The sequence below is a fragment of the Xiphophorus maculatus genome, chromosome 19 (assembly GCF_002775205.1).
Source record: "Xiphophorus maculatus strain JP 163 A chromosome 19, X_maculatus-5.0-male, whole genome shotgun sequence".
In the NCBI taxonomy this organism is placed as follows: domain Eukaryota; kingdom Metazoa; phylum Chordata; class Actinopteri; order Cyprinodontiformes; family Poeciliidae; genus Xiphophorus; species Xiphophorus maculatus.
The window spans coordinates 23,766,120-23,793,441 of NC_036461.1; the positions used below are offsets into that span (position 1 = coordinate 23,766,120).

The 27,322-nt window shown below is 42.4% G+C and overlaps 2 protein-coding genes across 7 annotated transcripts; one reads left to right on the forward strand and one right to left on the reverse strand.

Moving 5' to 3' along the window:
- Nucleotides 1-3,228: 3,228 nt before the first annotated feature.
- On the forward strand, nt 3,229-11,424 carry ccdc177 (coiled-coil domain containing 177). Of its 6 annotated transcripts, none has more exons than XR_002754470.1 (6): nt 3,229-3,640; nt 4,299-6,835; nt 7,220-7,679; nt 7,771-7,877; nt 8,065-8,204; nt 10,896-11,424. XR_002754470.1 is itself a non-coding variant. In XM_005810654.2 (2 exons), exon 2 carries the CDS (start codon nt 4,311-4,313, stop codon nt 6,837-6,839), a length of 2,529 nt encoding a protein of 842 aa, XP_005810711.1. In that variant the 5' UTR covers nt 3,230-3,640; nt 4,299-4,310; the 3' UTR covers nt 6,840-7,239. The 6 variants fall into 6 exon arrangements, 1 of the variants encoding a protein (XP_005810711.1); XR_002754471.1 differs by having other exon boundaries at nt 8,070-8,204; XR_002754469.1 differs by having other exon boundaries at nt 7,771-8,204.
- Nucleotides 11,425-13,780: 2,356 nt separating this feature from the next.
- plekhd1 (pleckstrin homology and coiled-coil domain containing D1) lies at nt 13,781-26,089 on the reverse strand. Its single transcript, XM_014473164.2, has 13 exons — nt 25,641-26,089; nt 23,354-23,447; nt 23,182-23,271; nt 21,639-21,715; nt 21,441-21,532; nt 21,317-21,369; nt 20,474-20,568; nt 20,293-20,386; nt 19,670-19,878; nt 18,102-18,234; nt 16,596-16,740; nt 15,849-15,992; nt 13,781-14,147 (listed from the first exon to the last, which is right to left on the reverse strand). The coding sequence occupies exons 1-13, from the start codon at nt 25,793-25,795 to the stop codon at nt 13,993-13,995; spliced, it is 1,536 nt and encodes a 511-aa protein (XP_014328650.1). The 5' UTR covers nt 25,796-26,089; the 3' UTR covers nt 13,781-13,992.
- Between the last annotated feature and the right edge of the window lie 1,233 nt (nt 26,090-27,322).

Below are 27,322 nucleotides of genomic sequence, written 5' to 3' on the forward strand. Positions count from 1 at the left end.
TCCAGGTATGTTTTTGATGAGGGAGCAAGACTATGACTTGGTGTAAAGCTAAAAACAAAAACAAAAAAAGAAAGAAAAAAAAGCCAATTTTACATAATACTGCTTTAATGAATGAAATCCTCATGTGGAAGTAGCTTTCTTAATTATCTAAAGTTAAATTTGATTTTGAAGCAATGATCTGATTGAAGTGTGACAAAAAAAAAAATGTGAATCCAGAATCCATCTGCATGTGTCACCAACAGTTTAGATAAAAAAACAAATGAAAGTTTGTTTTGTGAGTAGACGTAAAGCTGTACAGAAATAAAAATGTATGTTTATATATAGAGAGACAAACTTCTTCAGTGTAAACCCCCCCAGCCGGGCTGTTCGGTGGTCTCCATGACTGCACCGAGCGGCTCACCTCTCGATGAACCCCTCAGTCCGGCCCACCGAAAACCAAAACAGAAACATGGAAATGTTGTCGGCCAGTGAACTGTGCCCCATTCTGAACCCCCATCTTCCCCCTCCACCACCCACCCAGACAGACTCTATGCCCCCCTAGTTAACAAGCCAGCTACCACATTCCCTGTCATCGCTCGCTACCCGCCGTCGACTTGATACGGCGCGCAGGAGGGAGCCAATTAAACCCGCACTGTTCCCCACAACGGGTCAGGAGTTTAGTGGGTCGTTATCACTGTGGTTTTCACTCAGGGTTATCTAATCATCATTGAACCAAACCAGACGACTGTGGTTATAGAGAGTGGCTTTCGGCGCGTTAATTGAGGCTGCCGGTGGTGACAGGTGAGGGAACTCAGTCAGTGCTCCTCTGCTTGTACTGCGGTGTAGCAAGCGGGTTGTGGCGGCAGATATGGTGAAATGTAGAAATGTTACCTAAGATGTACAAAGGAAGCATATTTGTATGCTCTAATTATTAGGTAACAGAATTTAACTGTGTTTTGTTTTCTTGTGTTTTTTCTTGAATCCTAAAGTCGTGTAGTTTCTGTCACTTCCTGGAATATTTTAACTTGTTGGCTGTGATTGGTTCTTTTTCAATCGAGGAAAACATTGATTGGATGAAAGTGATTTTCTGGCGTTTCTGCTCTATTTACACACCTTTGCAGATGCTCACCTGTTAATACCGTACTTTGCGTATGAAAGACACATTAAATTTCTCACCTTTTTGGCCTTCTTGTTGTTCCGTACCTTGGCAGCAGAAGGTATATGCGCTCACATCAGTTTCCATGCACATGACACAAAGACAAGGCCACAGGAAGTTTGTGTGTCCCCTCTTCTTTGTAAAATAGTCCAGGCTACGTGATATTACACAGAGTAAGTCTTTGAACAGCAGTTGTTTTTCAAGTAATGTCATAAATTCTCAAATGGACTTAAGTCTGGACTTTGACTGGACCTTTCTTTGACATGGACAAAACCACAGCAGTGTATGTTTGGGGTCATTGTCCCTCTGGGAGGTGAATCTCTTCCCCAGTCCAAGGTGTTTTCAATTCAAATCCATTTTAAAAAAAACAAACTTTATTGATCCCACAGGGAACTCAATAAAACAATATCCTGCGGTGTCTGACGGTTCCATCGCAGTATTTGACTGCATCCATCTTCCCATCAACACTGACCAGTCTCCTGTCCCCACAGCATGATGCCTCCTGCACCATATATTACATCATGTGATGTGCAATTAGTGTTCACCTGGACGCAGCGTCTCGCATGTATGCCAAAGAGTTACGCTTTTGTCTCTTTGCTCTGTGAAATCCGCAAAAGATCGCGATAGTTTTACAACCTAACCCTGGTAACCTCCCCACCGTTGTATTCCTGTGCTCCTTTGTGTCCGTGACGCCGTTTGCTCACAAATATTCTCTAACAAACCTCCCTGGCCTCCACTGAAGAGCTGGATTCATACAGAGCTTATGCTGCTCTCGTGTACCGGTCCACTGTATTCGCTAATGAGGCAAATGCTGAAGGCAAATGGATCTTATTTAGGAGGCTGAATTCAAAGGCATGCCAAACCTGTTATAATTTCTCTATGAACATTAGGAAAAACGTTTCCTTTCACCTCATTAATGCACTTTAAAAATAAACCAACAAAATGGGTTGAACTTTGTGGATCTAATATACACAATGGGGGGAAAGACATGGATACTTTGTGCAAAACGGTCATTTTATTATTTAAAAATGTTCTTATTCTCAGATCATTTTATTTAGTTGTAAGTTGGGAACCACTGTGCACAAAGCTGTTTTTTCTCTTTGTTGTGAAATGTGAAATTTAACACATGCATTCATTTGACAATCAGGTTAAGGGACTAAAGCTGCTGAGCACACAGAAAGTAGTTGGACAAAAAATAAAAGAGTACACGAGTCATAACAGAAATAAATCAAAACAAATAAAATCAGTTCAGTATTATTTAATGTTTTGTTTTTCTTGTTTGTTTGGTTTTTTTTTTAGCTTCGTTTCTTCTCTGGAGCAAAAAGAAAGAAAAAAAAATCCGCCATAACCTCAATCCTCCATTTATCCTAATAAAGAAACCACCGCTTGTTAGCGCCTGGCCAACGCCCCAGACAGTGTTACTGCGGCGCCCCCCTGTGTCCATTTTGATGAATTACACACAGGTTCACAACCTCACAAGGTTGTTAACGATACCCCGCTGTTACGCATCTGTGCTACTGATGGCTTTCCCTTATTTTACTTAAGTGTTTTTATTTTATGTATTCATTCTTGATTATGTTTTTATTTTAGTAATTACGTGCCCCCGGAGGTTATTAATTGTTTCTTTAACAGCCCTTTTAACGTGGTAAAACCGGAAGCGTTGCGAATAGCGCCGCATTTATTTATTACGAATCTTTGTTTAACTTACTCGGTATTGTATTTTAATTGTATGCACGCTTACTGTTATTTATTTATTTTTATTTATTTATTATTTTTCCTTCTTTAGCACAGTCAAGCCCTGTTTTAACACGGTTAAGCCGGAAACTGTGCAGACAGCTTACAGTTCAATGACCATATTGTTATTTATTTATTTTTTTATTCGCGACACTTTCATTTATTTATTTATTTTTTACTCCTACTACATCTCCCCTAATTTTTTCTTCTGTTATTATTATTATTATTATTATTATTATTATTATTATTATTATTATTATTATTATTATTATTATTATTATTATTATTATTCACAACATTTTAATCTTAAAGCGGTAAGCTGGGTGAACAAACCTCTTGTCTCTTTGCCTCAACGAGGCGGAGTTTAGGATGCTGAGACGAGGCGAGCTGCTGGGAAGCAGGTGGAGACGGCGGATGTTTACGCGATGCGCTTCACTTAGGGAGGATCAGAGGGAGAGAATACATCTGCCGTTGATGAGAGACGCAGTAAGACAATATATAAATAATATATACATTTTAAAAATCACGTTCGGGGGTCGTTCTGTGTCGATTGGAGCTCCGCCGCAGAAAGAGGCTGACGGGCTGCGAGGCGAAGCGCTCCATCTGTCTCCATCGTGTCGCTGGAGGCTGCGGCGAGGTGATGCTCCATCTTTGGATCGGCGGCCGGAGCCGTTTTTCCTGAAAGCCTGCTATTATGCAGGGAGCAAGGGAGCCTGCGAGGATTAAAGGGGAAAGAAGCACTGGTTTAGAAAACATTTGGCACTCTGGCAGGTCAGTAGAGATCAACTACGTCGTACAGAATTGCATTCAATCCCCCAAATATCCGCGTATTCACATTAGCCGACGTGTATGTTCCATTTATTGCAGTTTACGACTTCAGACTGTCATTCAGTTGTTGTTTCTCCCTGATGTGGAAAAGTCCAGGCCTTCACTGTTAGCAGGTGCGCGCCTATAATCAATTTGGCCCACACTCGTTTACAATACTCGGCTCATTTCTTTACCATATTTTCCCTTGGCTTCAATGTGTGTAGGTACATGTAGGTCGATTGTGTGAAGAAGAAAAAAACATGGCTATGAGTAATCAAATTCTCTCAGCCTAGTAACTCTGCCAAAAATAGCCCTTCTGTTAAAGGGCTGTGATGTTTTTCTGTGCGTTATTTCACTTCCCCCGAAGGGAAAATGTCTCATCTGGTGAAAAAATCACTGAGTGTATGAACATGTGCTCATGCATGCATGCATGCATCCCTGAAAGCTTGCCTTGACCCTTCCCCCACAGACACTATCGCTGATCTGAGCTGAATTTTGTGATTTAGGTTTTAACATCCATTTGTGTGTGTGCGTGCGTGGGTGTGTGTGTTAGTGGGTGTGTGTGTGTGTGTATTATACATCCTCCCTGTCTTGGGCTGATCCCTGCCCTCTTTACCTGCAGTGTGAGCCCACTATGGTCGACCCCTCAGATGTTGAGGAGCAGAATAAGTGCAAAGGGCCACAACTTGACGCACCAACTGTGGCCGCTGAAGACTCTCGACTACCAGAACCGTCCGATGACACGACAACTGAGGAGGAAGGCGATGCCGGTTTCGAGACGCCACCCACTGGCAGCTCGGAGCCCAGCCCCTGCCACACTGCGTCTCCGGTGGGGCCGCAGGTCAGCACGCAGGGGGCAGCACCTCAGCAACCACAGACTCAGACTGACGCAGAGTTGCCACCGAAACTTCACTTGGACCTGTACAACTTTGATTCGCCCCAGGCGGAGGGCAGTCGTTATGTGTTGACGAGCCCCCGCTCTCTGGAGGCATGCGCTCGGTGCGGGGTCAAACCTGTGGAGCTGCTGCCTCGCCCGCTGGCCGACTTTGTCCGGGAGGCTCCGGGCCGGTCCATGCGTGTCGCCACAGGTCTCTTCGAAGTCTATGAGAAGGACAGACATGGCAAACTCAGGCAGTGCAGGGAAGAAAGGGAGAGGATCATTAGGGAAGAGAAAAGACGGATTCTGCAGGCAGCTGTCAACAGCAGCACGTCTTCATCCTCTGTGGATAAAGTCACATCTGGGATGGGTGTGCCTCCTAAATCTGACACAGTTTCCTCCAGCTCAGTTCCCAATGTGGGAGTTCCCTCTAAACCTGCAGCATCGGGTGCAACTATCCTATCGAAAGCCTCCACCTCTACTCTTAGTACCTCCCCAAAATCCATGCAACCTAGAACTACCCCACCTGCAAAGTCTGGGCCCAAAACATCCCTTCCACCTTCTAAGGGTCTATTTCAAGGATCAGTCAAAGCTTCAGTGTCCTCATCATCCGAACATACGAAAACCACACATCCAGTTTCATCCGATCCCCCACCGGTGCTCAAGAAATCTGCCGGTGGTAAATCTTCCAACACTTTTCCCAGATCAACACCGAAACCCCCCTCCTTCCCCAGAGCCAACTCGACGTTAACATCATCAGTGTCGAAGCCTGCCGTTCAGAACTCCAACCCGCCTCTGAACGGAGTAACCAGAGGGCTGTTCTCTCAGCACAACGGACATCTTGGATTCCAGTCCAAGGCCCGAGGGAAAAGCCATTCCCTGGAGTCTTTACAGAGGAGGATGGATCCCGTCTGCTGCTCAACCTCCACAACCACCACGACTACATGCACCTCATCAGAGTCCGGGGCGTCATCTGCTTACAGCTGGGACGGTGCACGAGATCACTGGGCCAAAATGTCAAGTCCTCGAGCTCGCACAATGGCCACCTTCAACTCCCTGATGGGCCGCAGCCTCAGCCTCGGAGACCTCAGCCACTCCCCTCAGACAACACAGAAGGTGGAGCGCATTGTGAAGGAGGTGAAGCGTCGAGGACTCAAGGCCGTGTCCGAGCGCGACCGCAAGATCGCAGCTCTGATGCTCGCCAGATATCAGGAGGAAGACATCATGAGCCAGACCCGCTACGTCGCTCACCTTCAGTGGGACAGCGAGCGCCGGATGGAGGAGCTGCGGCGGGAGCAAGAGGACAGGGAGAAGCAGCGGGCGGTGCTCCAGTGCCAGCGAGTGTGGCAGACCCAGGTGTTGATACGTCAGCAGAAGATCTGCCGGCAGGAGCGCGACTCAGCCGCTGCCAAACTACGGCAGGCCGAGGAGCACGAGGAGCGCTGGAAGGAGCTGGCAGAGCAGCAGGAGCGCAGCCGTCTGCTGAGGCTGCAGCAGGCGGCAAGAGAAGAGAAGCACAAGAAAGCTCTACAGGAACAGAACCTGAAGGCCCTGGAAGAGGAGAGGGCTGCAGTGCTGGAGCAAGAGAGACTTCTCCTGGAGGAGAAGCTTACTATAGCTGAGCTGAAGAGACAGGAGCGGGAGCACCAGGCCCATGAGGAGAGGCGAGGTCTGAATAAAGCAGAGAGGAGGCGTCACGCCGCCCTCATACAAGAAATCGCCCGTAGAGAACAGGAAGAGAGGGATGAAGCCAAGAGGGCGGCAGAGGAGAAGCTCAACCGCTCCCTCGAGAACTACGAGCAGATAGTCGAACGCCGGGGGCAGGAACTGAAGGAGAAGGCCAAGCGTGAGGAGAAACAGATCCAGAAGGCTCGCAAGGCAGCGGAGAAACGCGAGAAGCAGCAGCAGCAGGTCCTGGAGGCCCGCGTGAAGGAGGCCGCCAAGCGAGCCCAGCAGGCCGCCATGTTGGCCGAGGAGAAGGCCAAGGAGAAAGCCAAGCGGGCCGTCCAGAGTCGGCAGGAGAAGGAGAGACTCCAGAAGCTCAACAGGCAACGGGTGGAGGAGGAGGAGAAGCAGAGGCGCCTGGAGCTCCTGCAGTCCATCGAGAGGAAGCTGGAGAAAAGCGAGCAGATCTTCAGGGAGAAGAAGGCAGTGCTGGAGAGCGCCCGCTCCGTGGCCCGGGCGTCCTTTCATGTGCGGGACAAAGTGCGGGAGGAGACCAACACGCGCACTTTTGACAAGATGGCCCTGGAAGCGCAGCTCAAAGCGAGTCTCGATGAAAAGTAAACCCACGGCTTCGGCGCAAACCGCCGGTCACATCATCAGCTCTTGACCTTTGTCACTCCACATGTTGCCCTTCTTCCAAACAACACAAGTGATATTTTTACATTACATATCATTACCCATCAGCAGTTTTATTATACTTTTGACCACTTTTCCCATGAAAGTGAAAGTGAACAAATCCAGATTTGTATTATTGCCGTATTAGAGAAGTAAACCATATCAGTAGTTATTTCTCAACAGTGAAGCCCTTTAGTCAGATGGAGCCAGCTTCATGTTTAGAGTGGACAGAACAATTTTCTTTTTGTGGCAACACAAACCGCTCTGTCTCTCTCCTTCTCCCTCTCTCTCTGTCTCTCTCTCTCTCTCCGTCTTTTTGCTCTTAGCTGCGTCTTATTTCAGCCACTGGACTGGAAGCTGTGCTGGACTGAAAGAGTCATTGTTTATCTGGAAGCACAACTTCACGACAGCTGCGGGGGCTTTCCAGGGAACACTCCTGTTAGTGGGAAAGCAAGCCCGAGGAAAAGGCTAAACACAAATGGTTCCCGGCCCGCGCGAATAAACGACAGTCCCTCCCCTCTTTTTTTTTGTACAAACGCAGACAGTTTGGAAGTCGAGCCCGAGAACAGAAGCTTGTTCTAGGGTGCGATATCTACCGCTGACGGTAGATATCGCACCACAAGCTTTCCTCCTTCAAATTCCCTTCAGGAACTCTCTGTTTTATTTCCCGTTGGTGTTAAAGTGCAGTCAGCACTAAAGCTCTCCGAGAGAAGACCTTCCCTCGACTCCCCGTGCCATCCTCCTGCTTCCAACAGAGCGTCATGGCGACCGTCTCCCAGTCGACAGGTAGGTGTTTTCAAACCTCCCCGTCTATCTGTTTCGTTGCCTCCTGCTGCGGCAATAGTTTTAATAATGCACCACTCCTACGATTTTCCAGCTGTGAAAAAGGAAAAAAAATTAAATGGAAAAACTGAAACGACACACGTGAGATGAAGCTGTCGCCGTGGCAATGCAAATCTACCTGGAGTTGCAGAAAGCGGCTGGGTAATGAGGATGGTTCACCGGGAGTTCGTTCTGGATGTTTCTTTTTTTCCCAGGCATGATTTTGGTGTTGAGCAGAGTCTTCTCGCCGTTACGGTGCCTCGCAAAAACATTGAATCAATCAAACCTCATTTACATGAGGTTCAAAACAGCCCCTGGATTTTCCTTTTCTCCTCTCTTTTTGTCGCAGTGCAGCCACAACTGGAATCTGATGTGACAAACCAAAACACAGGAAGTCAAAGCAGTGAAGTTGAACGAGGGTCTGAGGAGTTTGGGTTGCAGTGAGAAAGGCCCGCCTGGCTCCCACATTCACAATTTGCAGAACTTTGGGTAAAGGCATCTTTAACAGTCTTTACAAAAAATAACTCGAGGTCAATTAGATTTAGGTAAGAACTTTGAGTAGGCCATTCCAACACATAATATGGTTAAGACTTAAAATTTTGACCGTTTCGTTTCACCTCTGGGTTTGTTTTTAGGGTCATCGACCATCATCGGTCCCAAAAAAAAAAAAAAAAGAAAAGCATCCCCACAGCATGATGCAGCCACCACCATGCTTCCTTCTGGGAATGCTTTGTGCAATATCAGCTTTTGACTACATACAGAAAAACAACACTAAATACGTTTGCAAGACACTGCAAAAGGCCATTTACTCTAATATTTTACAGTAAATTGTCGTAAACTGTGCTCCTGTTTCATTTCATGTTATTTTATTTTATTTTCAGCGTCGTGCGCGCAGCGTCACAGCTTTCATCATTTGTGTGGATGTGCTGAGCCTGTTGCATTTGATGTGTTGTCTCCAGACTCTAAAAGACTTCTTGTGGGATTTTTCTTTTCAGCATCACTCCATGAAATTTTGGAATTAAAATTCCCTTCAATTTGTTTCTTGTCCCCATCCCAGCATGATCATCCGCATGTTAGCTCCGTCGCTACGTGGCTTGTAGCTTTCTGCTCATCGTCTTAAAACGTTTATTCACGAAGCCCCGATTTGTCGAGTTCAAGTTTGTTTTTTTTTCCTAGTCGACCGAGTCACTATCACCTGCTTTTCTTGACCGTGTAGAATTTTGCTTCCATGCCACAATCCTGCACAGTTCTTCTGTTGGTCCATCACATTAAAATCCCACTAAAACCATCGCCGTTTGCGGTTGTTAAAGTGTGGGAAAAGGTCTTGGGCGTGGAAACTTTTTGCAAAGCAGCCAGAAAGCAGAGCGTTTCAGACAGTCACGTGTTTTATACCTGCTTTCGGCCGAGACGTAAAGCCTGAGGGAATTGAAAACACAGCATTACGCCAGCAGGATTATGGCTGACTGAGCAGGGCTCCAAGCAGATAATCATGGTGGAGGGGAGAGCGGGATGAGGCAGCAGATTTCCTCTGTGGATGCTTTTTGTATAACAAAAAGAAAAAAGAAAGGAAAAAAAAAAAACACAAGGTTTCTCTTAAAATGCCGCAACTGCATTTTACAAGAACAGAATAACGGTTGGAGAAACTATCGGCGGTCCTGAAATCTGCTCTGAATCTGATTTAATGTCAACGCCTTCCTAAAATAATGTCCCTTTTTTTTTCATCTTTTAGAAAGAAAGAAGTTGAGATTTTTCCAAAATGACGTTTTGCAAAACAAACAAACAAAAAAAGACTTAGGTGGTGATATGTTAGAAACTGAAGCTTCATGTCGTCGACTGAAGTCAGTACCTCTGAAATCATGTTGATTAAAGTGACACTGTAACGTAAATTAAAAACACGTGGGTCAAAGGTCACCTGAAAAAGTGAAAATGACAATACGAACCTACAGTGACGTGCCAATAAGGTAGACAACAGTGATTTTGTCCCCCAATGTTCATTAAAGGCAACAAAACTGAAAACTCCTATTCCCTCTGAGACGTGAAAGCATCACCAACAGAAATTCAAAAGAAGCCTATGGATTTATACTTTGGTGCACAAGTGGATATAATCGTACGATTATTCATTTCTAATTGACTTTTGTGAAACAGACTGCTTATTTGTTCCTTTTTATTGTCTTATGTTTCTTTTGCTTGACAGATAAGAAGAAATGCAAAACAAACAAAAGAATTTAAATCTGTTCAGAAAAAAAAATTAGCAACAGCAAGTCAGACTTTAAAGAAACCGCAGGACTGTAACTCGTCTGTTGACAAATCCTTCATTTGAAAATTCTTTCTTCGTTTGTTTACAAATGGAAGCTGAAGTAAATTTGTTTTGGCTAAATTGACATGAAGGACTTTTATGCATGTTTCTCCTTTTGTTTTTGTTTTGGCCTTTGAGATGAATCAAAACATCCAGCAAGTCGCCGTTAAGTAATTAAAAGATCCAGCCAAACTTTTCTCTTGTCGTCTGTTAAATATCCTTTTCCCGACTTGGACGTGTGAATATTAATGAGAAGTTTTGGCTGTTTCTATAATCATAGATGATCAGCAGACTGAATGTGAGGTACACTTACGTGCGCTCAAGCAATGAGGCCAATAAAGACAAGATTTGAGATCTTCAGTGACCAACATGTTGCTGAGGCTTTATCCGTATATTTGGACTGTGTTGTGATGCAGGTGGAACGTAGCAATAAGCAGATTAATAAATGACACACATCTGAACACACACAATACTAAAAACCTGCCCCATATTGAAAGACGCAGAGTGGTCGGTTTTGTTAAAGTAAGCCGCTACGCAGACGACACTCAGCTCTACTTCCCAATGAAGCGGTTTTGGCGCACTGAACTAAAGAAACTTCAACTTCAAAGATGTTAATTTCTGAACCTCCCAGCCCTACAGTTTATGTCTATCAGACAAATTTAGAAATTCTCGTTAGAAAATGCAGCAGCCAGCTACTCTACCAACTCAGGAAAGTCCTGACCAAGGCCAAGCGTGTTTGTATTTTGATTTTATTTGATCTTATTGTTTTTCTACATTGATATGCTTATTTTATTCTAACATATATGGTCTTTGAACATGTGTGCTATATTAAAAATGAAATGACTTTGACTGATTTCATCCCTCATCGTTTCTATTCGCTGCAGGTCCCAGAGGTGATTGAGAGCAGATGACTGAACCAAGCCTGAGCTTTCTGCACAACAAACTCCTCTGTGAAATGTACCTATAGGAAAGCTGTTTACACTCAGTTTTTTTTTCATCCGCAATTCCCATCGTCATCGTCAACAGGCTGCTGAGAGAATTCGTTTCTGCATCAACGGATCAAATGTACGCGGTTCAAAAACAGCTTTATTCATACCAAGGCGTGCTGATCAATCTGTTCATTTTTTTTGTCCTTCTAACCTTCTTATCTTAAATGTTGGCTTTTCCCCCAAGTTTTCTGGTTATTTAATGTTTTTTTTTTCTTTTCTCTCTCTTTAAACTACTGTTGTATCAGAAAAGGTTTGAGATGTAGCAATAACGAAACGGTTCGGGGCGACAGCGGACGCTGTTCTCGTACACGCAAACAAAGCCGGACAAATAAACAGATCTTCAAGGTGGAATTAAGTTATCTGTCCTGTCCACTTCATTTCTCTATGATATCATGTGATTTTTGCAATAAAATCTTTCAAGTCCTGTTGGCGTGCTGAGACTGTTGTAGTGAAGTAGTGAAACTGCGACCTGAAGAGAAACGTGGACTCAATGCGACAAAAAAGCATCAGGTATGAGAGGGAAAAATGTACTTTTATTGTCAGATACACAATGTAACTGATTTCATCTTTCCATACCACACAAAGACAGCCTTTATGTGAGCAACAAATTGTTTAAGCAACTTAAATTTGAGGAAAACTATTCCAACCGGAGAACTGAAGCTCTTCAAAAAATTAGCTTTGTGTTCATGGGTAAAGTTTTGCTGTAAATCTGTTGTCTAGGAAGTTAGCAACTCCAGTTTTAAAACAGAGCAAAAGAGGGAACGTTCTTTCGCCTGCTTGTCGGACAGTCGTGGCGCACTGCGGCGACTGTTTGGCTGCGCAAGTGAATTATTGTAAATTGATGGGGGTGAGCTTCTTGAACCTCAACGAGTCCAAGACAAAAATCTGAACCTCCCAACTCTACGGGTTACAGTCTAGTAATCTGAAGCTACTCTCAAGCAAATTTAGAGATGTCTTAGAAAATGTTCTATCAACTCAAGGCCAATCGTTTGTATTTTTAGTTCACTCGTCTAGAAAGCTTGTTTCTAGAAAGCTTTTAAAACACAACCCTGTTGATTTGAGTCGATTGTCCAAAAGTCTTAAAATATGTGTAAAAACTCAGCTTTTAGTGCAGACACACAATCTCACCCTGACATTGAACCTTTGATTGTATTCAGAGTAAAACTCATCCCATGCCAGGAAATGACTCTTTTCAACTTATTCACAGTTTTCAAGTGTTCCAGAGGCTCGGGGACCACCGTGAAGCATGTTGATTTTGTGTTTCTCTGATGATTTAGCCTTAGATTTTGGGTAAATATCTCACCGAGGGACTCCAGTGGCGACCCATTCCTAGTTTACTGGTGGACGGTTTGTTATGGAGCGGGAGAGGAAAGTCTTTTCCTGGTGTAACCAGATCAACAGATGGATAGATGGCGTCCAGCGGTTGTTATGAAGACTTGGTTGACCTCAAGCAGTCCTTCTTCTCTGACAGTAAACGTTGGAGCTCACCATGTTTACCGGCAGGACAATTATGGGTCATTTTCTAGGAAGTGGCCAGTGGCTTAAACAGCAGGCAGCTGAGTCAAGTCATGTTTAAACCAACGGGACACAAAAGGACAGCGACAACTGACCAATCACGCTTTCCTAAACGTATTGCTGGAGGAAGGAAGTGCACATTGTTAAATATTTTAGTTGTATTCCTGTCAGAGATTTTTTTAGGGAAGTCAATAATTATGAGGCTTGTTGTTAAAGGGGCGGAGTTATGTAAAATCAACTTTTTTGTTGCTGCTTTTCATCATTTTATAAAATTATTCCCTCATCAAAATCATACCTGGACTGTTGCCTTGATTCCTTCATTCATGTTTGAGAAATCTTCTAATCTCCCATGGCAACCATTCAGCTGCGCAAAACGCCCGGGTGGACCTAGCGTTGAGAGCTTCCCCACTTGGTTCCTACAGACTAGCCAGACACCTGTTGCCACGTTGCTACTTCGCTAATTGAGGAGCAAAGTAGCGATGACTTCCAGAAGGCGGAGTTTCAGAGAGAGCAGGAGCTTCTTTTAAGTCACATTTGATATTTGTAGCGTTGTTATAACAATTGAAATGTTTGCAAGGATGCCGATTTCACTAAATAAGCTATCTAAGCTAACCTGGGCCGAATATTTCCAAATTCAGTGCGATTAACCACTTTTTTTTTCCGGTTCAGTTTGACTGTCCACACCAACACCTGATCACAGCTGGACAAGAACGTAAGATCAAGAACTTATGGACTACAACCTGTCTGGCACAAGGTAGCGCAACAACATTTCGAACTGGGGTGTTTACCTCGTTTTCATCTCTGGCCACATAAAGATTACCAATCTCCTCAACTTGCCAGATGCGGCAGATGAAACGGTTTAAATATCGCAGCGTTCTCTGTATTCGCTCATTACTTCAAAAATTAAATAATATTTATAACGAAAGTAATTTGGCACCATGTAAATAAAAACTGCCTTGATTTTACCGATCAAATATCTAAGAAGACAAATGTTCTCTTTAAGTTCTATTTCTATGGCTGCTGTAGAGTCTGTAGAAAATGGTTAGCATGTGGCTAAAAAAGAGCAGTTTTATAGAAAAGAGTGGGTTCCAGCACAGTGACGGAAATACAATTGGTTTTTTTTCCTATAAATAAATGAAGTTATAACATGAGAACTAGTTTTCTTTCTGTTTTTCCAGGTTCACTTTGTCTGATATTAGACATTTTTCAGTAAACCGAAACATTTAAGTGCAACAAAGAAAACAAAACAAAAAAACAGGTTATGTGACTAAAATTTATTTAATTCATCTTGTCAGATTCCTTTTATTATTGCAGTGACTTGGAACCGTCGGTGAACAGGTGTGTGTGTGAGTGAGTGTGTGTGTACGTTAAGGTTTGGGATCAGGATCTTTTCCAGATTTCTGTGCTGACGGAATTAAAGCTAAAGGATCATTTCTGATTTGTTTTTGTTTCTTTTTCTTCTTCTTCTTCTATCCGCTCAGTCTATCGTGGTGTTTGCGGCCTCCTTGCGAACGACGATCTTGTACACGCTCTCCCTGAAGCTGCTGTCAGAGGTCAGCCGCCGCGCCGTCGCCCGCAGTTCCTCCATGCCGTCGTCCGAACCGGCCAAAGCAAACGACTTGGAGTGTTTCACTGCAACAATCAAAGCCATTCGTCAGAAAAAACTGACTTTTTTTTTTCTTTTTCTTACACAATATTTAGCGGTTCTATTCTCACATTTTACAAATAAGACAAAAATATTCTGATTGATTTCTAAGACTTTCTATATCGTCAGGGTGAAGCCGAAGCTACACTTTCACCACAGATGTTTTCTGTCCCAGTTTCTCTCCACAATATTTGTTGAAATATTGCTAATCATATTCACGCTGTTTGTTGGGAAAGCCCGCCGAGAACAGAACGGGACACTGACCGGGAAGCATCGATATTGGCGAAAAGATTTTCTGAAGATTAAGATGGAACGCACGTCCGCCGTCCTTTAAAAACCCAAACAGTAACGGCTCAAACGCGGCGATATGTGGAGCCGTTTTTCTGCCATCCCGCTCTGACTGCGGCGGCAGCAAGAAAAAAGTGAAGATAGATGTCGCTTGCAACATCTAAAAATGACATGTCTGGAATATCATCCAACAGCTGGAAAAAAGAAAAACAAACTCCCGCAAACGGTTTGTTGTAGAACAAAGCCGACGTTAATTACCCTCATCCTGCTGAGGGACGAACCTTAAAGTTAAACCGGAACCTTAAAGTCGGCTCCGGGAATTCTTCTGCATTCCTCACGTTTCAGCCACAAACCTCAGTGTGCTGTAGGAAAAAAATAACAATAAATAAATGTTTTTTTTACGGAGGAAAACCTGAAACGTTTGGCATCCGTTCGTATTGAGTCGATTACAGCTGAGAGTCTTTTACGTCTCTACTAGCTTTGCACATCTTTTGCCCGTTCTTTGATAGCTCAGAGTACGGAGCATCGGTTTTAAAGTCCTGCTGCGGCTCGTGTAGTGGATCTAGGTCTGGACTTTAACTGGACCATTCTAACACAGGGATATGCTTCGATCTAAATAATCTTTACCATCCGAAGAGCCATGTTTGCTCTCAGTCCAGCTAAATAAAACTTGTTCACAGCCACAAAAGGTAACTCAATTTTTTATCTACTATAAAAAATGTTTTCTAAACAATCCCCATTTTCTAGCTTTTGTGATGTTTTAAAATAAACAGAAAACATTTGCAGAAAAGATGATGGATATGTTTTCTTGTGTGGGATGTTGACATTTATGGAAATTTTATTTTATTTTATTTTTTAAAAAAGCACATAGTTTCCAACTTAATGACAAAGACAACATTACTTGTATATTTTAGTATCATTCTGTGATAATCAATTTATCATATGAAAAAAAAACCCTGCCAAAAATCAGCATCATTTATATTTAAATCATTAGTCGATTCGTTATCATTTATCATTTTAAGTCAGAGTGATATTGTGGAAGATCCATTAAAAACATTAAAATAAAAATCAAATACATTTTTAAATCATGAATTTGTAACTGTAATTGTTTTTCACTATAAAAGGCAACATGGTTTTCAATCACTACTATAAAATATATGTTAAAATAATTTATGGATAGCTAAATGTCATTCTCATCCTGATTGGCTGCCAGTCAAATTGATCCACAGTACTACGCAGCCACCACCGTGTTTCACCGAGTTCAAGTTAATCCTGCGCAGTGTTTGGTTTCTCTTTTCCAATGTCAGCAGGAAAGCTATTCATAGCCACCGCTGTCAGATTTGTGTTTGTGAAACCGACCACTAGAACGTGAGTGGAGTGTGTGTGACGCTCACACTCACACCAGTGGCGTCTGGAGGCTCTCCTCTGGACGCGGCAGCTCTTGATCCTGCGCGCGGCGGCTTTGTGCAGGTAAACGGCGTTCTTCATGATGGCCGGCAGCTTCGCCTCGATCTCCGCTGCACAGATGCACTCCTCGAAGAACTCTGGGTGAACGAACACACACACACACACACGCACGCACACACACACACTTGTTCTATTTAAATGTTTAGATAAAATTTCCCTACAAGGGCGAATATTATTTTATCAGTCAAATCAAGTCAGTTTTTATTTGTATGCTGCCAAACTATTGTTTTTTTCTTTTGTTTTTAACCTCTAAGGGTTTCGACATAAACGAAGACGAGTGAAATATCCCGTCAGTTTTTAGCTGCTGAGAATTGAGTTAAGTCTTCATGAATTTACACTGGTTGGACAATAGGTGGCAGTACAGGCAATGACACAAGAACATTAAGAAGTGGAGGATTATGTAAAAAAAAATTAAAAAAAGAGAAACACACCATCAAAGTTCACAATCATACAAGTAAGCAGCCTTTACCTGTGCAGAGGATAATAGCTAACACAGCTAACATTTAACTGGAGCTACATCAGCCTCCTAAATGCCTGTAAACATTTAATGCGGCCGTCCTGCAGTGACCAGGGTTCTCCTTCTGCGACCTTCACACAGCTGGGCTGCTAATGCAGCTCGTTAGCACAAAGTGAGATTAGCGAACGCTACGTAAACAAGCGCTAATCGCTAACACACTCACTTCTCAGCTGCGTCACGTCCCCCTTCATCTTCTCGTCTCTCTCCTTGGTCCGCTCCACCGAGTTCAGGCCCTTCTCCAGGTCCTGCAGGGCCTCCTCCGCCTGCTTCAGCCTCTGCTCCAGCTCCATGCGCGACTGGATCTCCGCCTGGCCTCACAAAGCAAATCCGCCATCAGTACCGAAAAGCCCGTTTGAATGTGTTTCTTTCAATAAATGTATTTGAAACAAAGTCACCTTCACTGTAGATTCAAGTAATTTTTGATTTAAAAAAAAACCAAAAAAAACACATTATACTATATCATATTATATCGTAATGGCCTAAGTCTTTTTTTTTTTTTTTTTGCCAAAAGTGATTTTTTTGTTTAAAAAACCCCCAACTATATTATAAATTAAATAAAATTTATAAATTAGAAAAAAAATACTTTTTTATTATTATTCTTAAATAAAAGTAGATAAGTAATTAATTATTGATAAAAAACATAGAGTTTATTAGGAATATAAAATGTATAGAATCAACATCACCTGCATGGATTTAAAGGAACTCAGTGTTTCATCTGTTTTATAGATAAAAATGTTTAGATTTGTTTTAATGAGAACTTGATTTGACTGTTTTAGCAGAGATTATTTATTTCTTCTTATTTAAAGGGGCAGTAATATGTAAAATCAACTTTTTTTTTAGCTCTACATCATGTTAAAATATTTTCTCTCACTAAAAACAAACCTGAAGTGTTGCTTTGATTTTGTTCATTCATGTCTGAGAAATCCTTCAACCTCCCACGGCAATCATTCAGCTGAACAACATGCTTGATTGGACCAAGCCCTGCCTTTGAGGACAAAGCTCCTCCTCTTAGACGCAGTTTCCAAGCTGCCACCTCACAGCCTTACCCAACAACTCCAACACTCAGCTCCTTCAGACTAGCTAGCAGCAATTAGCAATCACCTGGTGGAACTGTGCGCAATGCTGCTTCTCAGCAAAACGTTGAAAGGTTAATAGGGGAACGATGTCGTGATGACTTCCTGAAGGCGGAGTTTCAGAAAGAGCAGGAGTTTCTTAAAGAGACAGAGGCCCAATTTTAAATTTCTTTTAAAACATATTTGATATATATAGCATTTTATAAATAAAGGTAACATAGTTACTTGATTGTGTTACAAAATGATACTATGTGGCTGGATAACACGTAATACTGCCCCTTCAAGGCTGAAAGAAAGTTTATTTTATAAATGTATTATGAATAATCTTGATTGTTTGTTGTGTTGCCATAGATTCAATCTGATGCCACGAGCTTAATCTTTGTGTTTGAGCTCAGTTTGTTCCGCAAACAATAATCACTGATTGATTTTAAGCTAAACTCATTTTAAGCCCCGCCCCTTCTCCCAGATTCCACCAAATCTGTGTTGAAACGCCGTTAGTGGGATGGGAGGGGGGTTCTTATAAAGGAAAGGAGCCACAAATCTAATTCGGCTCCGGGCCCCGCGCCACCCAGGGCCGGCCCTGTGTACTCTGTCACCTTGAGCTCGGCCTCGGTCTGCTGCTTGTCCACCGTGAGCTGAGAGAGCGACTGCTGCAGCGTCTGGGCCTGGGTGGAGAAGTACTCCTTCTCCTGCTGCAGCAGCTTGGAGCGCTGCTCGTTGTCATTCAGCCTGAACAGAAAGCAAGAAATACTGAACTCAGCTCATTTACAGTCATATTCAATAAAGTAGATTACATGCGCCGAGCACAAAGTACTTTTTACTTCTGCTTGAGTAATATTATTATGAGGTATGAGTAAGGTACTCTTACTTGAGCTTCTGGGTGGTATGGAGGACCAAAACTGACATAATTAAAAAATAAAAGCAGAAATCTATCTATCTATCTATCTATCTATCTATCTATCTATCTATATATATATATATATATATATATATATATATATATATATATATATAGAGAGAGAGAGAGAGAGAGAGAGAGAGAGAGAGAGAGAGAGAGAGAGAGAGAGAGAGAGAGAGAGAGAGAGAGAGAGAGATACATATATATATATATCTATATATATATATAGATATATATGTATATAGATAGATATAGATATATATATATATATACAGGGGTTGGACAATGAAACTGATATATATACTGTATATACAGTATATATATATATTGTTTTCCTTTTTGTTATACACGCATTGTTTTTGTCAAGAAATTTTTTTTGCGTTTGTTCATACTTTTCGATTTCTCTATGCATTTCGGTCTGTTTATGCAAATGAGGGGGGCGGAGTCTTAACACTTCAGCGTCTGCCTATTGGTTGGTTAGCATCACACGCTACTTGGCTTCAACAAAGATGGATGATAAAGACGTTTATCAGTGATCTGAAGCTTGGCAAGTGTTATAGTGTTATAACTCCTGACTTTTTTATTTCGTGTGTGGCCGCTGGACAGAAGGCGTGTGTCAGTCAGCGTCTCTCCTGGTCACAAAGATCCAAAGTCAGGTTAGTCATAGTTTGGACGAAGATTTTGAAAATACTTTCTACCATTAAATTGTAGGATTTTTTTCTTCTTCATTGAATGTCCATTCTGATAGACACGAGCAGTGTTACCATGCAAAGAAAGAAAAAGTATCTGCAATCATTTTACAACTTATTTTACAACAAATCAATTTGTTTGATCGTTTTTTGGGGATTTTTTTTTTTTTTTTTTTTAGAGCTTTTAAAATATAAAGTCACTCCACTTGAATGACTTTATTTCTTTTCAGTTCTGAAGGGGTTAAAAAGCGTTTGACTCGCATGCAAGCGGAGATCAATGCGATCTCACGGACACGCGAGGAAAAGCCCCGGCACGTTTACGCAGCAAGACATGAATCTGATGGGGAGTCGTAAAGCGGCCGGCCCGACCCGCTCGTGGAAACGCGGCGCTATGGATCGCATGCGCAGCCGAGCATTAGTGCTTCACAGTCGATAGCAGCAACCTGTAATATCCCCACTTACTGCGCCTCGTCAATGAGCTGCTTGCCTTCGGATCGATACACATTTCCACTGTACCATTAGTGCAGACCGCCGCTGCTACGACGGGAGAACATGCGGAGGGGCGGGGGAAGCTCACTTCTCGTCGGCCTGCTCCTTCTCCTTCAGCAGGATCTTCATCTGCTCCTCGATGTGCCGCAGGTCCTGCAGCACCTCCGGGTCTCGGCTGGCCTCCCCGTCCACGGGGTCCTCGCACGCTGACCCCGAACTCTTTCGGTCCGCCTCCTTCTCCTCCTGACCTTTCACCCCCAGCATCAGAAGTCTCCGCTGTTTCTCTTGGGAGAGCTCCTGAAAACAAACAGCAACATCTCTATAGTTTACACTGGGCTTCTGGTTGTTGCGTTGGTTTTTACCGGTGCTGTTAATCGACTAAGGAATGTAAATCAGATTAATCGCACTCTGGCGCCGTGGTTAATCGCGATCAATCACTCTGTCCAACTTTGTAAGCTTGACATGTAAATACGCACAAAGTCGTGGTTCTTGCAGGGATGCTTCATTCTAACAGGTTCTAAAACACTCCGAGGTTTCAGGACATCATGTATGGGGTTAAAAGTTCCTTTGAACACAATGAGAGCATCTGGAAAGCCTTGGTAGGAGGAAGTAACTGACTGTGTTGGTTAGCTCTCAAGCGCTCAGACATATTAAGAATGAGGTAAAGAATTTACTGCGTTGCTGTGAAAATCTTGGAAAACAACTAGATACCTCTATGGACTTCTGAAGCGTATCTGTTAAGCAACTCAGCTCTTCTTTTTCCCGGTCAACACTTCTCAGGGACTGAGTTGTGTCATCGAGGTCCCTGCAACGGCAAGAAGCACTTTCACGCAACGCGCTCAGACAAATGCTCTGGAAAATCCTGAAGCGAAATGAGCCGTTAGCTAGTTACAGTTTGATCTGCTCCTGCTCCGCCTTCAGCTCCAGAACCACCTCCTCAAACTTCCTCTTCTCCTCTTCCAGGACCTGGTTGAGACGCTCCAGCTCCTGCAGAGATGCACACTTAGAGCTGCGGCGTGTAACGTTTATAAAATTAAAAAATTTGACCTATTTGTTGAAACTGTCACTATGCTGTGACAGTACGTTATGAGACAGATAACTGTGCGAGAAAAACAATTGAGCTCCTCTGCCGTCTCCCGGTGCTCTCAGCGCTAACTAGAGGCAACCAATCAGAGCCAGGAAGCGGATCTTAGCGCTGTCAATCACGAGCATGTGCACGCTGCTCTCCCACATACATTTCTGTCCTTCCTCCCCTCCTTGATCTCTACTTCAGTACAGCTTCTCCCATCATCAATGCCTGTCGTGAAAGCTAATGCTTAGCTAGCAATGTTAGCTAGCTGTGGCTAGTAAGGCTAACAGTCAGCAGATAAGTGGTTTTCCTGTAGTGTTGAGTTGTTTCTTCGCCATTAACACATTTCACAGCACATTCACGGGGATGATTGACAGCGCTAAAACCCTCCCCCCGCCTCTGATTGGCCATTTTTGACCGAGAGCGGCGCATTCCTTCTGACGGCATTAGCAGCCCAGGGAGAAGGCGGAGGAGCTCAGATTCACAGATTATCTGTCCCATATTATGCTGTCACAACATGGAGACAGTTTTAACTGTCTTCATGTTTTTTATGGGTTTTTTTTTTTACATATTATCAAATATGTAAAAAAAAAACTTCATTTTTTAAAATCAAAGTTACATACTGCAGCGTTAAGTGTCCCCCGACATGAGTAACAAGGACCTCACCTCCTTCTGTGCTCTTTGGTGACTTAACTCCTCTGTCTCCTCCATAAGTTTATCTTTAAGAAAACAAACACATTTTTAAAAAATCCTTTTCTCTATTTACTTACTTGAGCTTTCCCATATTTACCCAGGTATTCTTGTTTCTCCTTGGCCAGCTGCAGCCCCTGGGCCTCCAGGCTCTCGATCATGGCCTCCCCGAGTTGCGAGTTCTTCCACGTGCTGTCCGTCAGCGTGAAGAAATTGCAAAGAGGAGGAAAAGATTCAAAACCCCCGACGTAATTTTATCGACTACTTCGATTCCTGCAGAGGGCCTTCAGATACTCACACTTTCCCTGATTCCTGGAGCATCTCTATCCACTGGACCTGCTCCTCCTCAGACTCAGCAGCCAGGACGACGGTACCCTGGGGGTGGACGTAATGCACGCAGCATCAGCTCTGTGTCGCTAATGGCTTCGAGATTATAAACATTGAATTTCTGTCTTTGTCTTTGGTGGGGTAGCAAAATACTGACGTCCGGGGTCGGAGAGATTTTTTAAAACTATTATTCTGAAATCAGGTGGAGATTTAAATATTTGCGTCAACTCTTAAAAGTTAAAATAGCGATTTGAGAGAGTAGGCCAATGAACAATAAACCCATTAAATGCATGATGAGTTAAAGCAAGCTCAATAATTTCCGTTTGAATAATTTATCGTCTTTCTCTTTTTTTCTTTCTACCATAAACTGGATGTCAAAAGTCTTCAGTCGGGTGTATTTGGTCGTAGCTAGCTGCTTTTTCGAAGGACAATTTTGTTTAGAGAAACTTTATAATTCATTTTATTTCTTAGGGAAGAAAATGGTGTTTTACCAGAACAATGAATGATGTCAAAAATGAGGCCAAATCACCGAATATGTCATTACAAAATAGGCCAAATGACCAATAGTATGATGTCGAAAATGAGGCAAAATGAGAAATAATATAATATGAAGTCAAAAATTAGGTACAGTGACCCATTGTATAGTAAAACACTGAAACTAGGCCAAAGTATAGGATAAGACCAAAGGACACATAGCACATTATGGCGCAAATCAGGTAAACTGACACATATTATCATATTTCATATTATAAAGTCAAAAATGTGGCCAAATGATAAATAGTATGATGAGATAAATGAGGTAAAAGGTCCACATTAACTTTAGTATGACGTGAAAAATGCGGCCGAATCAGATATAGTATATACTGTACGTTGCCAATGATGTAGCAATGATTTTGTCCAAAATGAGGTAAAATCACAGATAATATACCATGACGACAAAAATGGGTTGAAATGAGACACAGTATATAGTATGACATCGCAAATGATGTCCTGGTGTAGAATGTCGCCAAAAATGAGGTAAAAATGACACGTAAATGAATCTAACTGTAAAACCTTTTCTCCAGAGGACATTCGGCCCGTCAATATTTGCAGATGCACGTTTCCTTAAAGCCGCTGATTTTGGAAGACGCACCTGGTCAGCCCATGTTGATGAAAAACTGAATTTACTCCACGGTCAAGTTCATGATTTCACTAATCACCCTAATCAATTTTCAAGACTTTTACGGCGACAGCTTTGGGCTGGACGGTTTGAAAACGTGGAAGCAACTGGTTCATCTACCAGGATAACAATCAAAAACACAGATTAAAAGTTGCTTGACGATGGGCCGAGGCCAGCTCTGGGTTGGCTCCGACCTCAGCCCTGGTGAGAATTGCATGTATTATGCTATTATTATGTAGGTACCAGGAAATCAAACTGTTTAAATAAACCCAATCAACTGTAATAGGAACTGGCCAAACGGTGCTGAGGCAACTCACAGGAGCATTTATCTATTACAGAGAAAACTCAAACCTACTGTAAAATCTTCAAGGTTGACCACAATGGCGAAGGGCATCCCCATGTCCTCGTTGGTCGACACCACGCATCCTCCCAGAGGAATGACTCCCTGGCACAGAAAACAGACCGAGCGTTTTCAGGAGGACGAGCTCAGAGACTTGGCGGTGGCCGTCGCCGGGCGTTTCGCTCACCTTGGGATGGATGTTGAAGTACCTGTTGCTCTCGAAGCTCCTCTTCTCGCTCTCTGCGTAGTAGAGCAAGAAGCTGTCTTTGATGATGAAGAATCTTTTGTACCGAGGAGACAATGAAAGCAGCAGTGAGTGAAACCCCCGCAGGGGCCGAAAGGAAACCGACATCCGCCGACGCTCTCGTAGCGCCAACATCAGCAGCCTTGCTAGGCGGCTCTGCTAGCGGAACGGAACGGCAAAAAGCACAAAACTTTGCTTTCAAGCGACGTTAGACAAAGAAAAAATGGACGGAATCTATTCCTTTATTCGTCTAAACTGAATTTAAAGGAGTTTTCCTTTAAATTCCAACTCCTTTACTGTTTTCTGAGCATTAGCAAGCACCGCTAAATCAAACTCTTTGAGCTCTTCATCTCATCTGAAATGAAATGTCGTCGCAAGTGAACAGACAAACATCACGAAGCACGACGGAAGCAGAACGACAGTTTAGGAATGAGAATCTGAACGCCTTAGAATATGAACGAAGCAGTAAAAAGCATGCGCTTTAGAAAAATATCAGATTAATTATCAGATTGAAGCTAACACGTACTATGTGCCGCACCAACACCATAACCTCCATTTATGACATTTCTACCTCAAAAGTAAATAATCTCCTGTGTTTTGGCCATAAGTCTCTCCTTACCACACAAGTCCAGTTTAGGCCCTTTAGTTGAAACTCCTGCACTTGGCGAGAGAGCAATTGGATTTTGCTTTGGACTTTGACTAGGCCACTCCAACACATGACTATGCTGGGATTTAAGCCGCTCCGTTACAGATCGGGCTGTATGTTTACAGTCGTTGACCCAAAAATGTCTAAATGGGACGTTTTATGGCTTCCTTCCAACAAAAGCCTTCTTCAACTTGAGTTGTGTATCCCTGCAGCTTCTCCGGTTGCCATGGGAACCATGGCAGCTTCTTAAAATGTTATTTATTTAGTTATTTATTTATTTGGGGCCATTAGAATCTTTTCATTGAGGCTATTTTTTTTACCCAGTCTCTCCTTACATTGTTAAATTGTGACAATGTAAGAAGTCAGAATAGAACAACTTAATAACTGTTATCAGATATCATTTAGTAAAATACTACAAAGTAACAATGGCTATAACGTTATTGCTGAAAAGTGAAAAGGGTTTTTTTTATTATTTTTTTTATTAACTCAATCTCTTGAGATTAAAACAATCATTTTTGAACACACACACACACACAGAGATGTCTTGAATACACAAAACTAACTTGCAAGTCATTTTTCAGCACAATATAGGAGCTTGTTTTAAGTCAATAATATCTTAGTATTGATGAAAAAGTACTAGCTGGAAGTGATCAGTCCACAGAACAAGATATTTTCCCTTATAATAAGTTAAAATACTTTGTTCCATGGACAGACTATTTCAGTAATAACTAGTGCTTTTCGTCAATATTAAGGAGTTATTGACTTAAAACAAATCCCTACATCGTGCTGAAAATTTACTTGCAAGTCAGTTTTGTCTTATTCCACATATATTTGCACTGGAAACTAGACCAAACATAAGATTTTATGTTTTTGCAGTCACACGTTTCTGGAGCAAAATAAGGATTTTTACTTTACATAGCGTTTCGATTCAAATTAAGTGACGGATTTTCTTTAAGTAAATCATTTTTTAGATCCACTCAGATGCTTTTGACTTGCCTTAATATGCAGTGCGAATACAGGATTTAGCCAACTACCTGAAATAACCCAGAAAAGCAAGTAAAGAACAAGAGAGAGAGACACGCACTGTAAAAAAAAAAAAAATATATATATATATATATATATATATATATATATATATATATATATATATATATATATATATATCCATGATAAACAGTAATGTGCGAGGAAACCCTGTTACTGTTACTGTTGCTGTTAATAAATTAATCGGTGAAATTTGTGATTTGTACATTTTTACATTTGTACATTCATTGTTTTCATGTTCATTTTACTGGAAAACATTTGACTTTTTTTTCCACCTTTAAGCTAAAACGTTTGCTTCTACAGCAAAAACATCGACTCCAGCATCATTTTGAACTGTAAATTTTTATTTTTTTATTTTTTAAATGCCAATACTGTCAAACCGTGAAAGAATAAAATGTTTTCACCGGTAATTTTACGGTGGAATTCTGGGAGCCACGACCGTCGGAGTTACGGTATACCGTGAGATTTACGGGGGTTTTTTTGTTTTTGTTGTTTGTTTTGGTTTTTGTTTTTACAGTGCACGCGGCCCTCTCCACTCACCTGCGGGACCACTTGGCCGACGGCCGTCCGAAGGGTCTCTTCCACAGCACGCCGTGCAGCTGCACCTTGGTGCTGATGTCCAGCGCTTCGGAGTCCGACTGCTCCATGGACGTCCAGGGTGACAGCAAAGAGTGTCTGGATGAAGACGAGAACATCCCCCTCTACAGAGTTCCCCTCGCCCTGGGGGGTGGGGCCAAAAATAATAAAATAAAATAATAAATGTAGATATAGATGTAACAAAAGGGGAAAAAAAGTGTCGCACAAGTCTGTCAATAACAATTAGTCCAACAGCATTCGATCAGAAACAAACACGCAGAGATCCTGCAGGCGCGTCCAGCCTCGATCCCGGGCAGGAGGCAAATCCCGATAACCCAGCAGGCCGGAATGATGCAGCTGCCAATACGCTCATCAGCTGGAGGCGGACAGAGCCGCGCCGCATCCTGAGCACATCGGGGAGGGAGGGAAGCTTTAGGAATGAGTTGCTAAATCTGAGGCCGGTCGATACAGTCCGGCCAGTAAAAGCTGTTATTCAGATTACAGCTACCGGCAGGTATGACCTATTGGCTCTTTCTCTCATTTATCATTTGCTCCATCCGTATGTTTCAGAAGCAGCGAGTGGTGAGGAGGACAAATGTTTGTATGGCAGGACTTTCTAGTAAACGGGACCGGAGAGGCTGACATGCAGCTTCAGTGTCATCAGCATCAGATTAATTCCCAGCACATGTGTCTGAGTGGGAAGCAGGGCGGCGGATTATGCGGATCCTCGCGGCTCTCGGGTTTAGCAACCAGGACGGTGAGACGCATTAGCCGCGCAGAGAGCGTCCAGATGAAACGGCCTGGACAGAGAAAAAGTCTCAGAGTTATATAACTTTGTCTAAAAAAAAAAAAAAAAAAAAAAAGTAAAAAAAATCATGTTAAAATGCAGTTTAATGTCGCTTCCCGTGATTTTGTGAATCACTGTCAACATTTTCAGGTGTGACTAAGAAGTCCTGTAATTTGACCCTGCGCCAAAAATTGGATCCATAAACTAAGGAATGCGTGTCAGGGCCCAATGTAGGTAGAAAACAAAGGAGTAGAACATGATAATAATAATAATAAAAACCACACTCAGAAACTTTGAGATGAAGCTCGAAATCTCAACATTTTCTAGAATGTTTTTTTTTTTTTTTTTTTAAAGAAAATTTTATTTTGAAAAGTCAAAAATGTCAGACTTTTGGAAGCATTTTTAAAACTCAGAAATTTCCCAAGTTTTTTTTTTTTTTTGCTTCTTGTGACTTTTGAGAATAATCTCAAAATATTTGAGTTTTTTCTAGCAAATGTTTTGACATTATAGCCTCAAAAATGCTAATTTTTTATTTTTAGAAAATGTTAAAAAAAAAAATTGTGTAATTTTACATGTTTTTTTCCTATCTACAAAAGCGCTAATACATAGTCGTAGTAAACAGTTTGCCCTTCAAAAGTCACTGAATTTCAATCAGAGACAAACGTCTTGGCAGAATTATGCAAAATCAACTTTTTGCGCTTTACATCATGTATTGTTATTCCCTCATCAAACACACACCTTTAGCATTTCCTTAATTCTTTCCTGCATGTTTAAGAAATCCTTTAATCTCCCATAGCAACCGTTCAGCTGGGCAAAACGCCTGGGTGAAAGTAGCATTGACTCTGCTCCTTCAGACTAG

Coding starts and splice junctions, on each gene's coding strand:
- ccdc177 (XM_005810654.2), top strand. CDS start 4,311: ATGGTCGACCCCTCAGATGTTGAGGAGCAGAATAAGTGCAAAGGGCCA.
- plekhd1 (XM_014473164.2), bottom strand. CDS start 25,795: ATGTTCTCGTCTTCATCCAGACACTCTTTGCTGTCACCCTGGACGTCC. Junction 21,533..21,638: donor CTCCAGGAATCAGGGAAAGT/GTGAGTATCTGA, acceptor GCTGACGGACAG/CACGTGGAAGAACTCGCAAC. Junction 20,569..21,316: donor ACCAAAGAGCACAGAAGGAG/GTGAGGTCCTTG, acceptor GCATCTCTGCAG/GAGCTGGAGCGTCTCAACCA.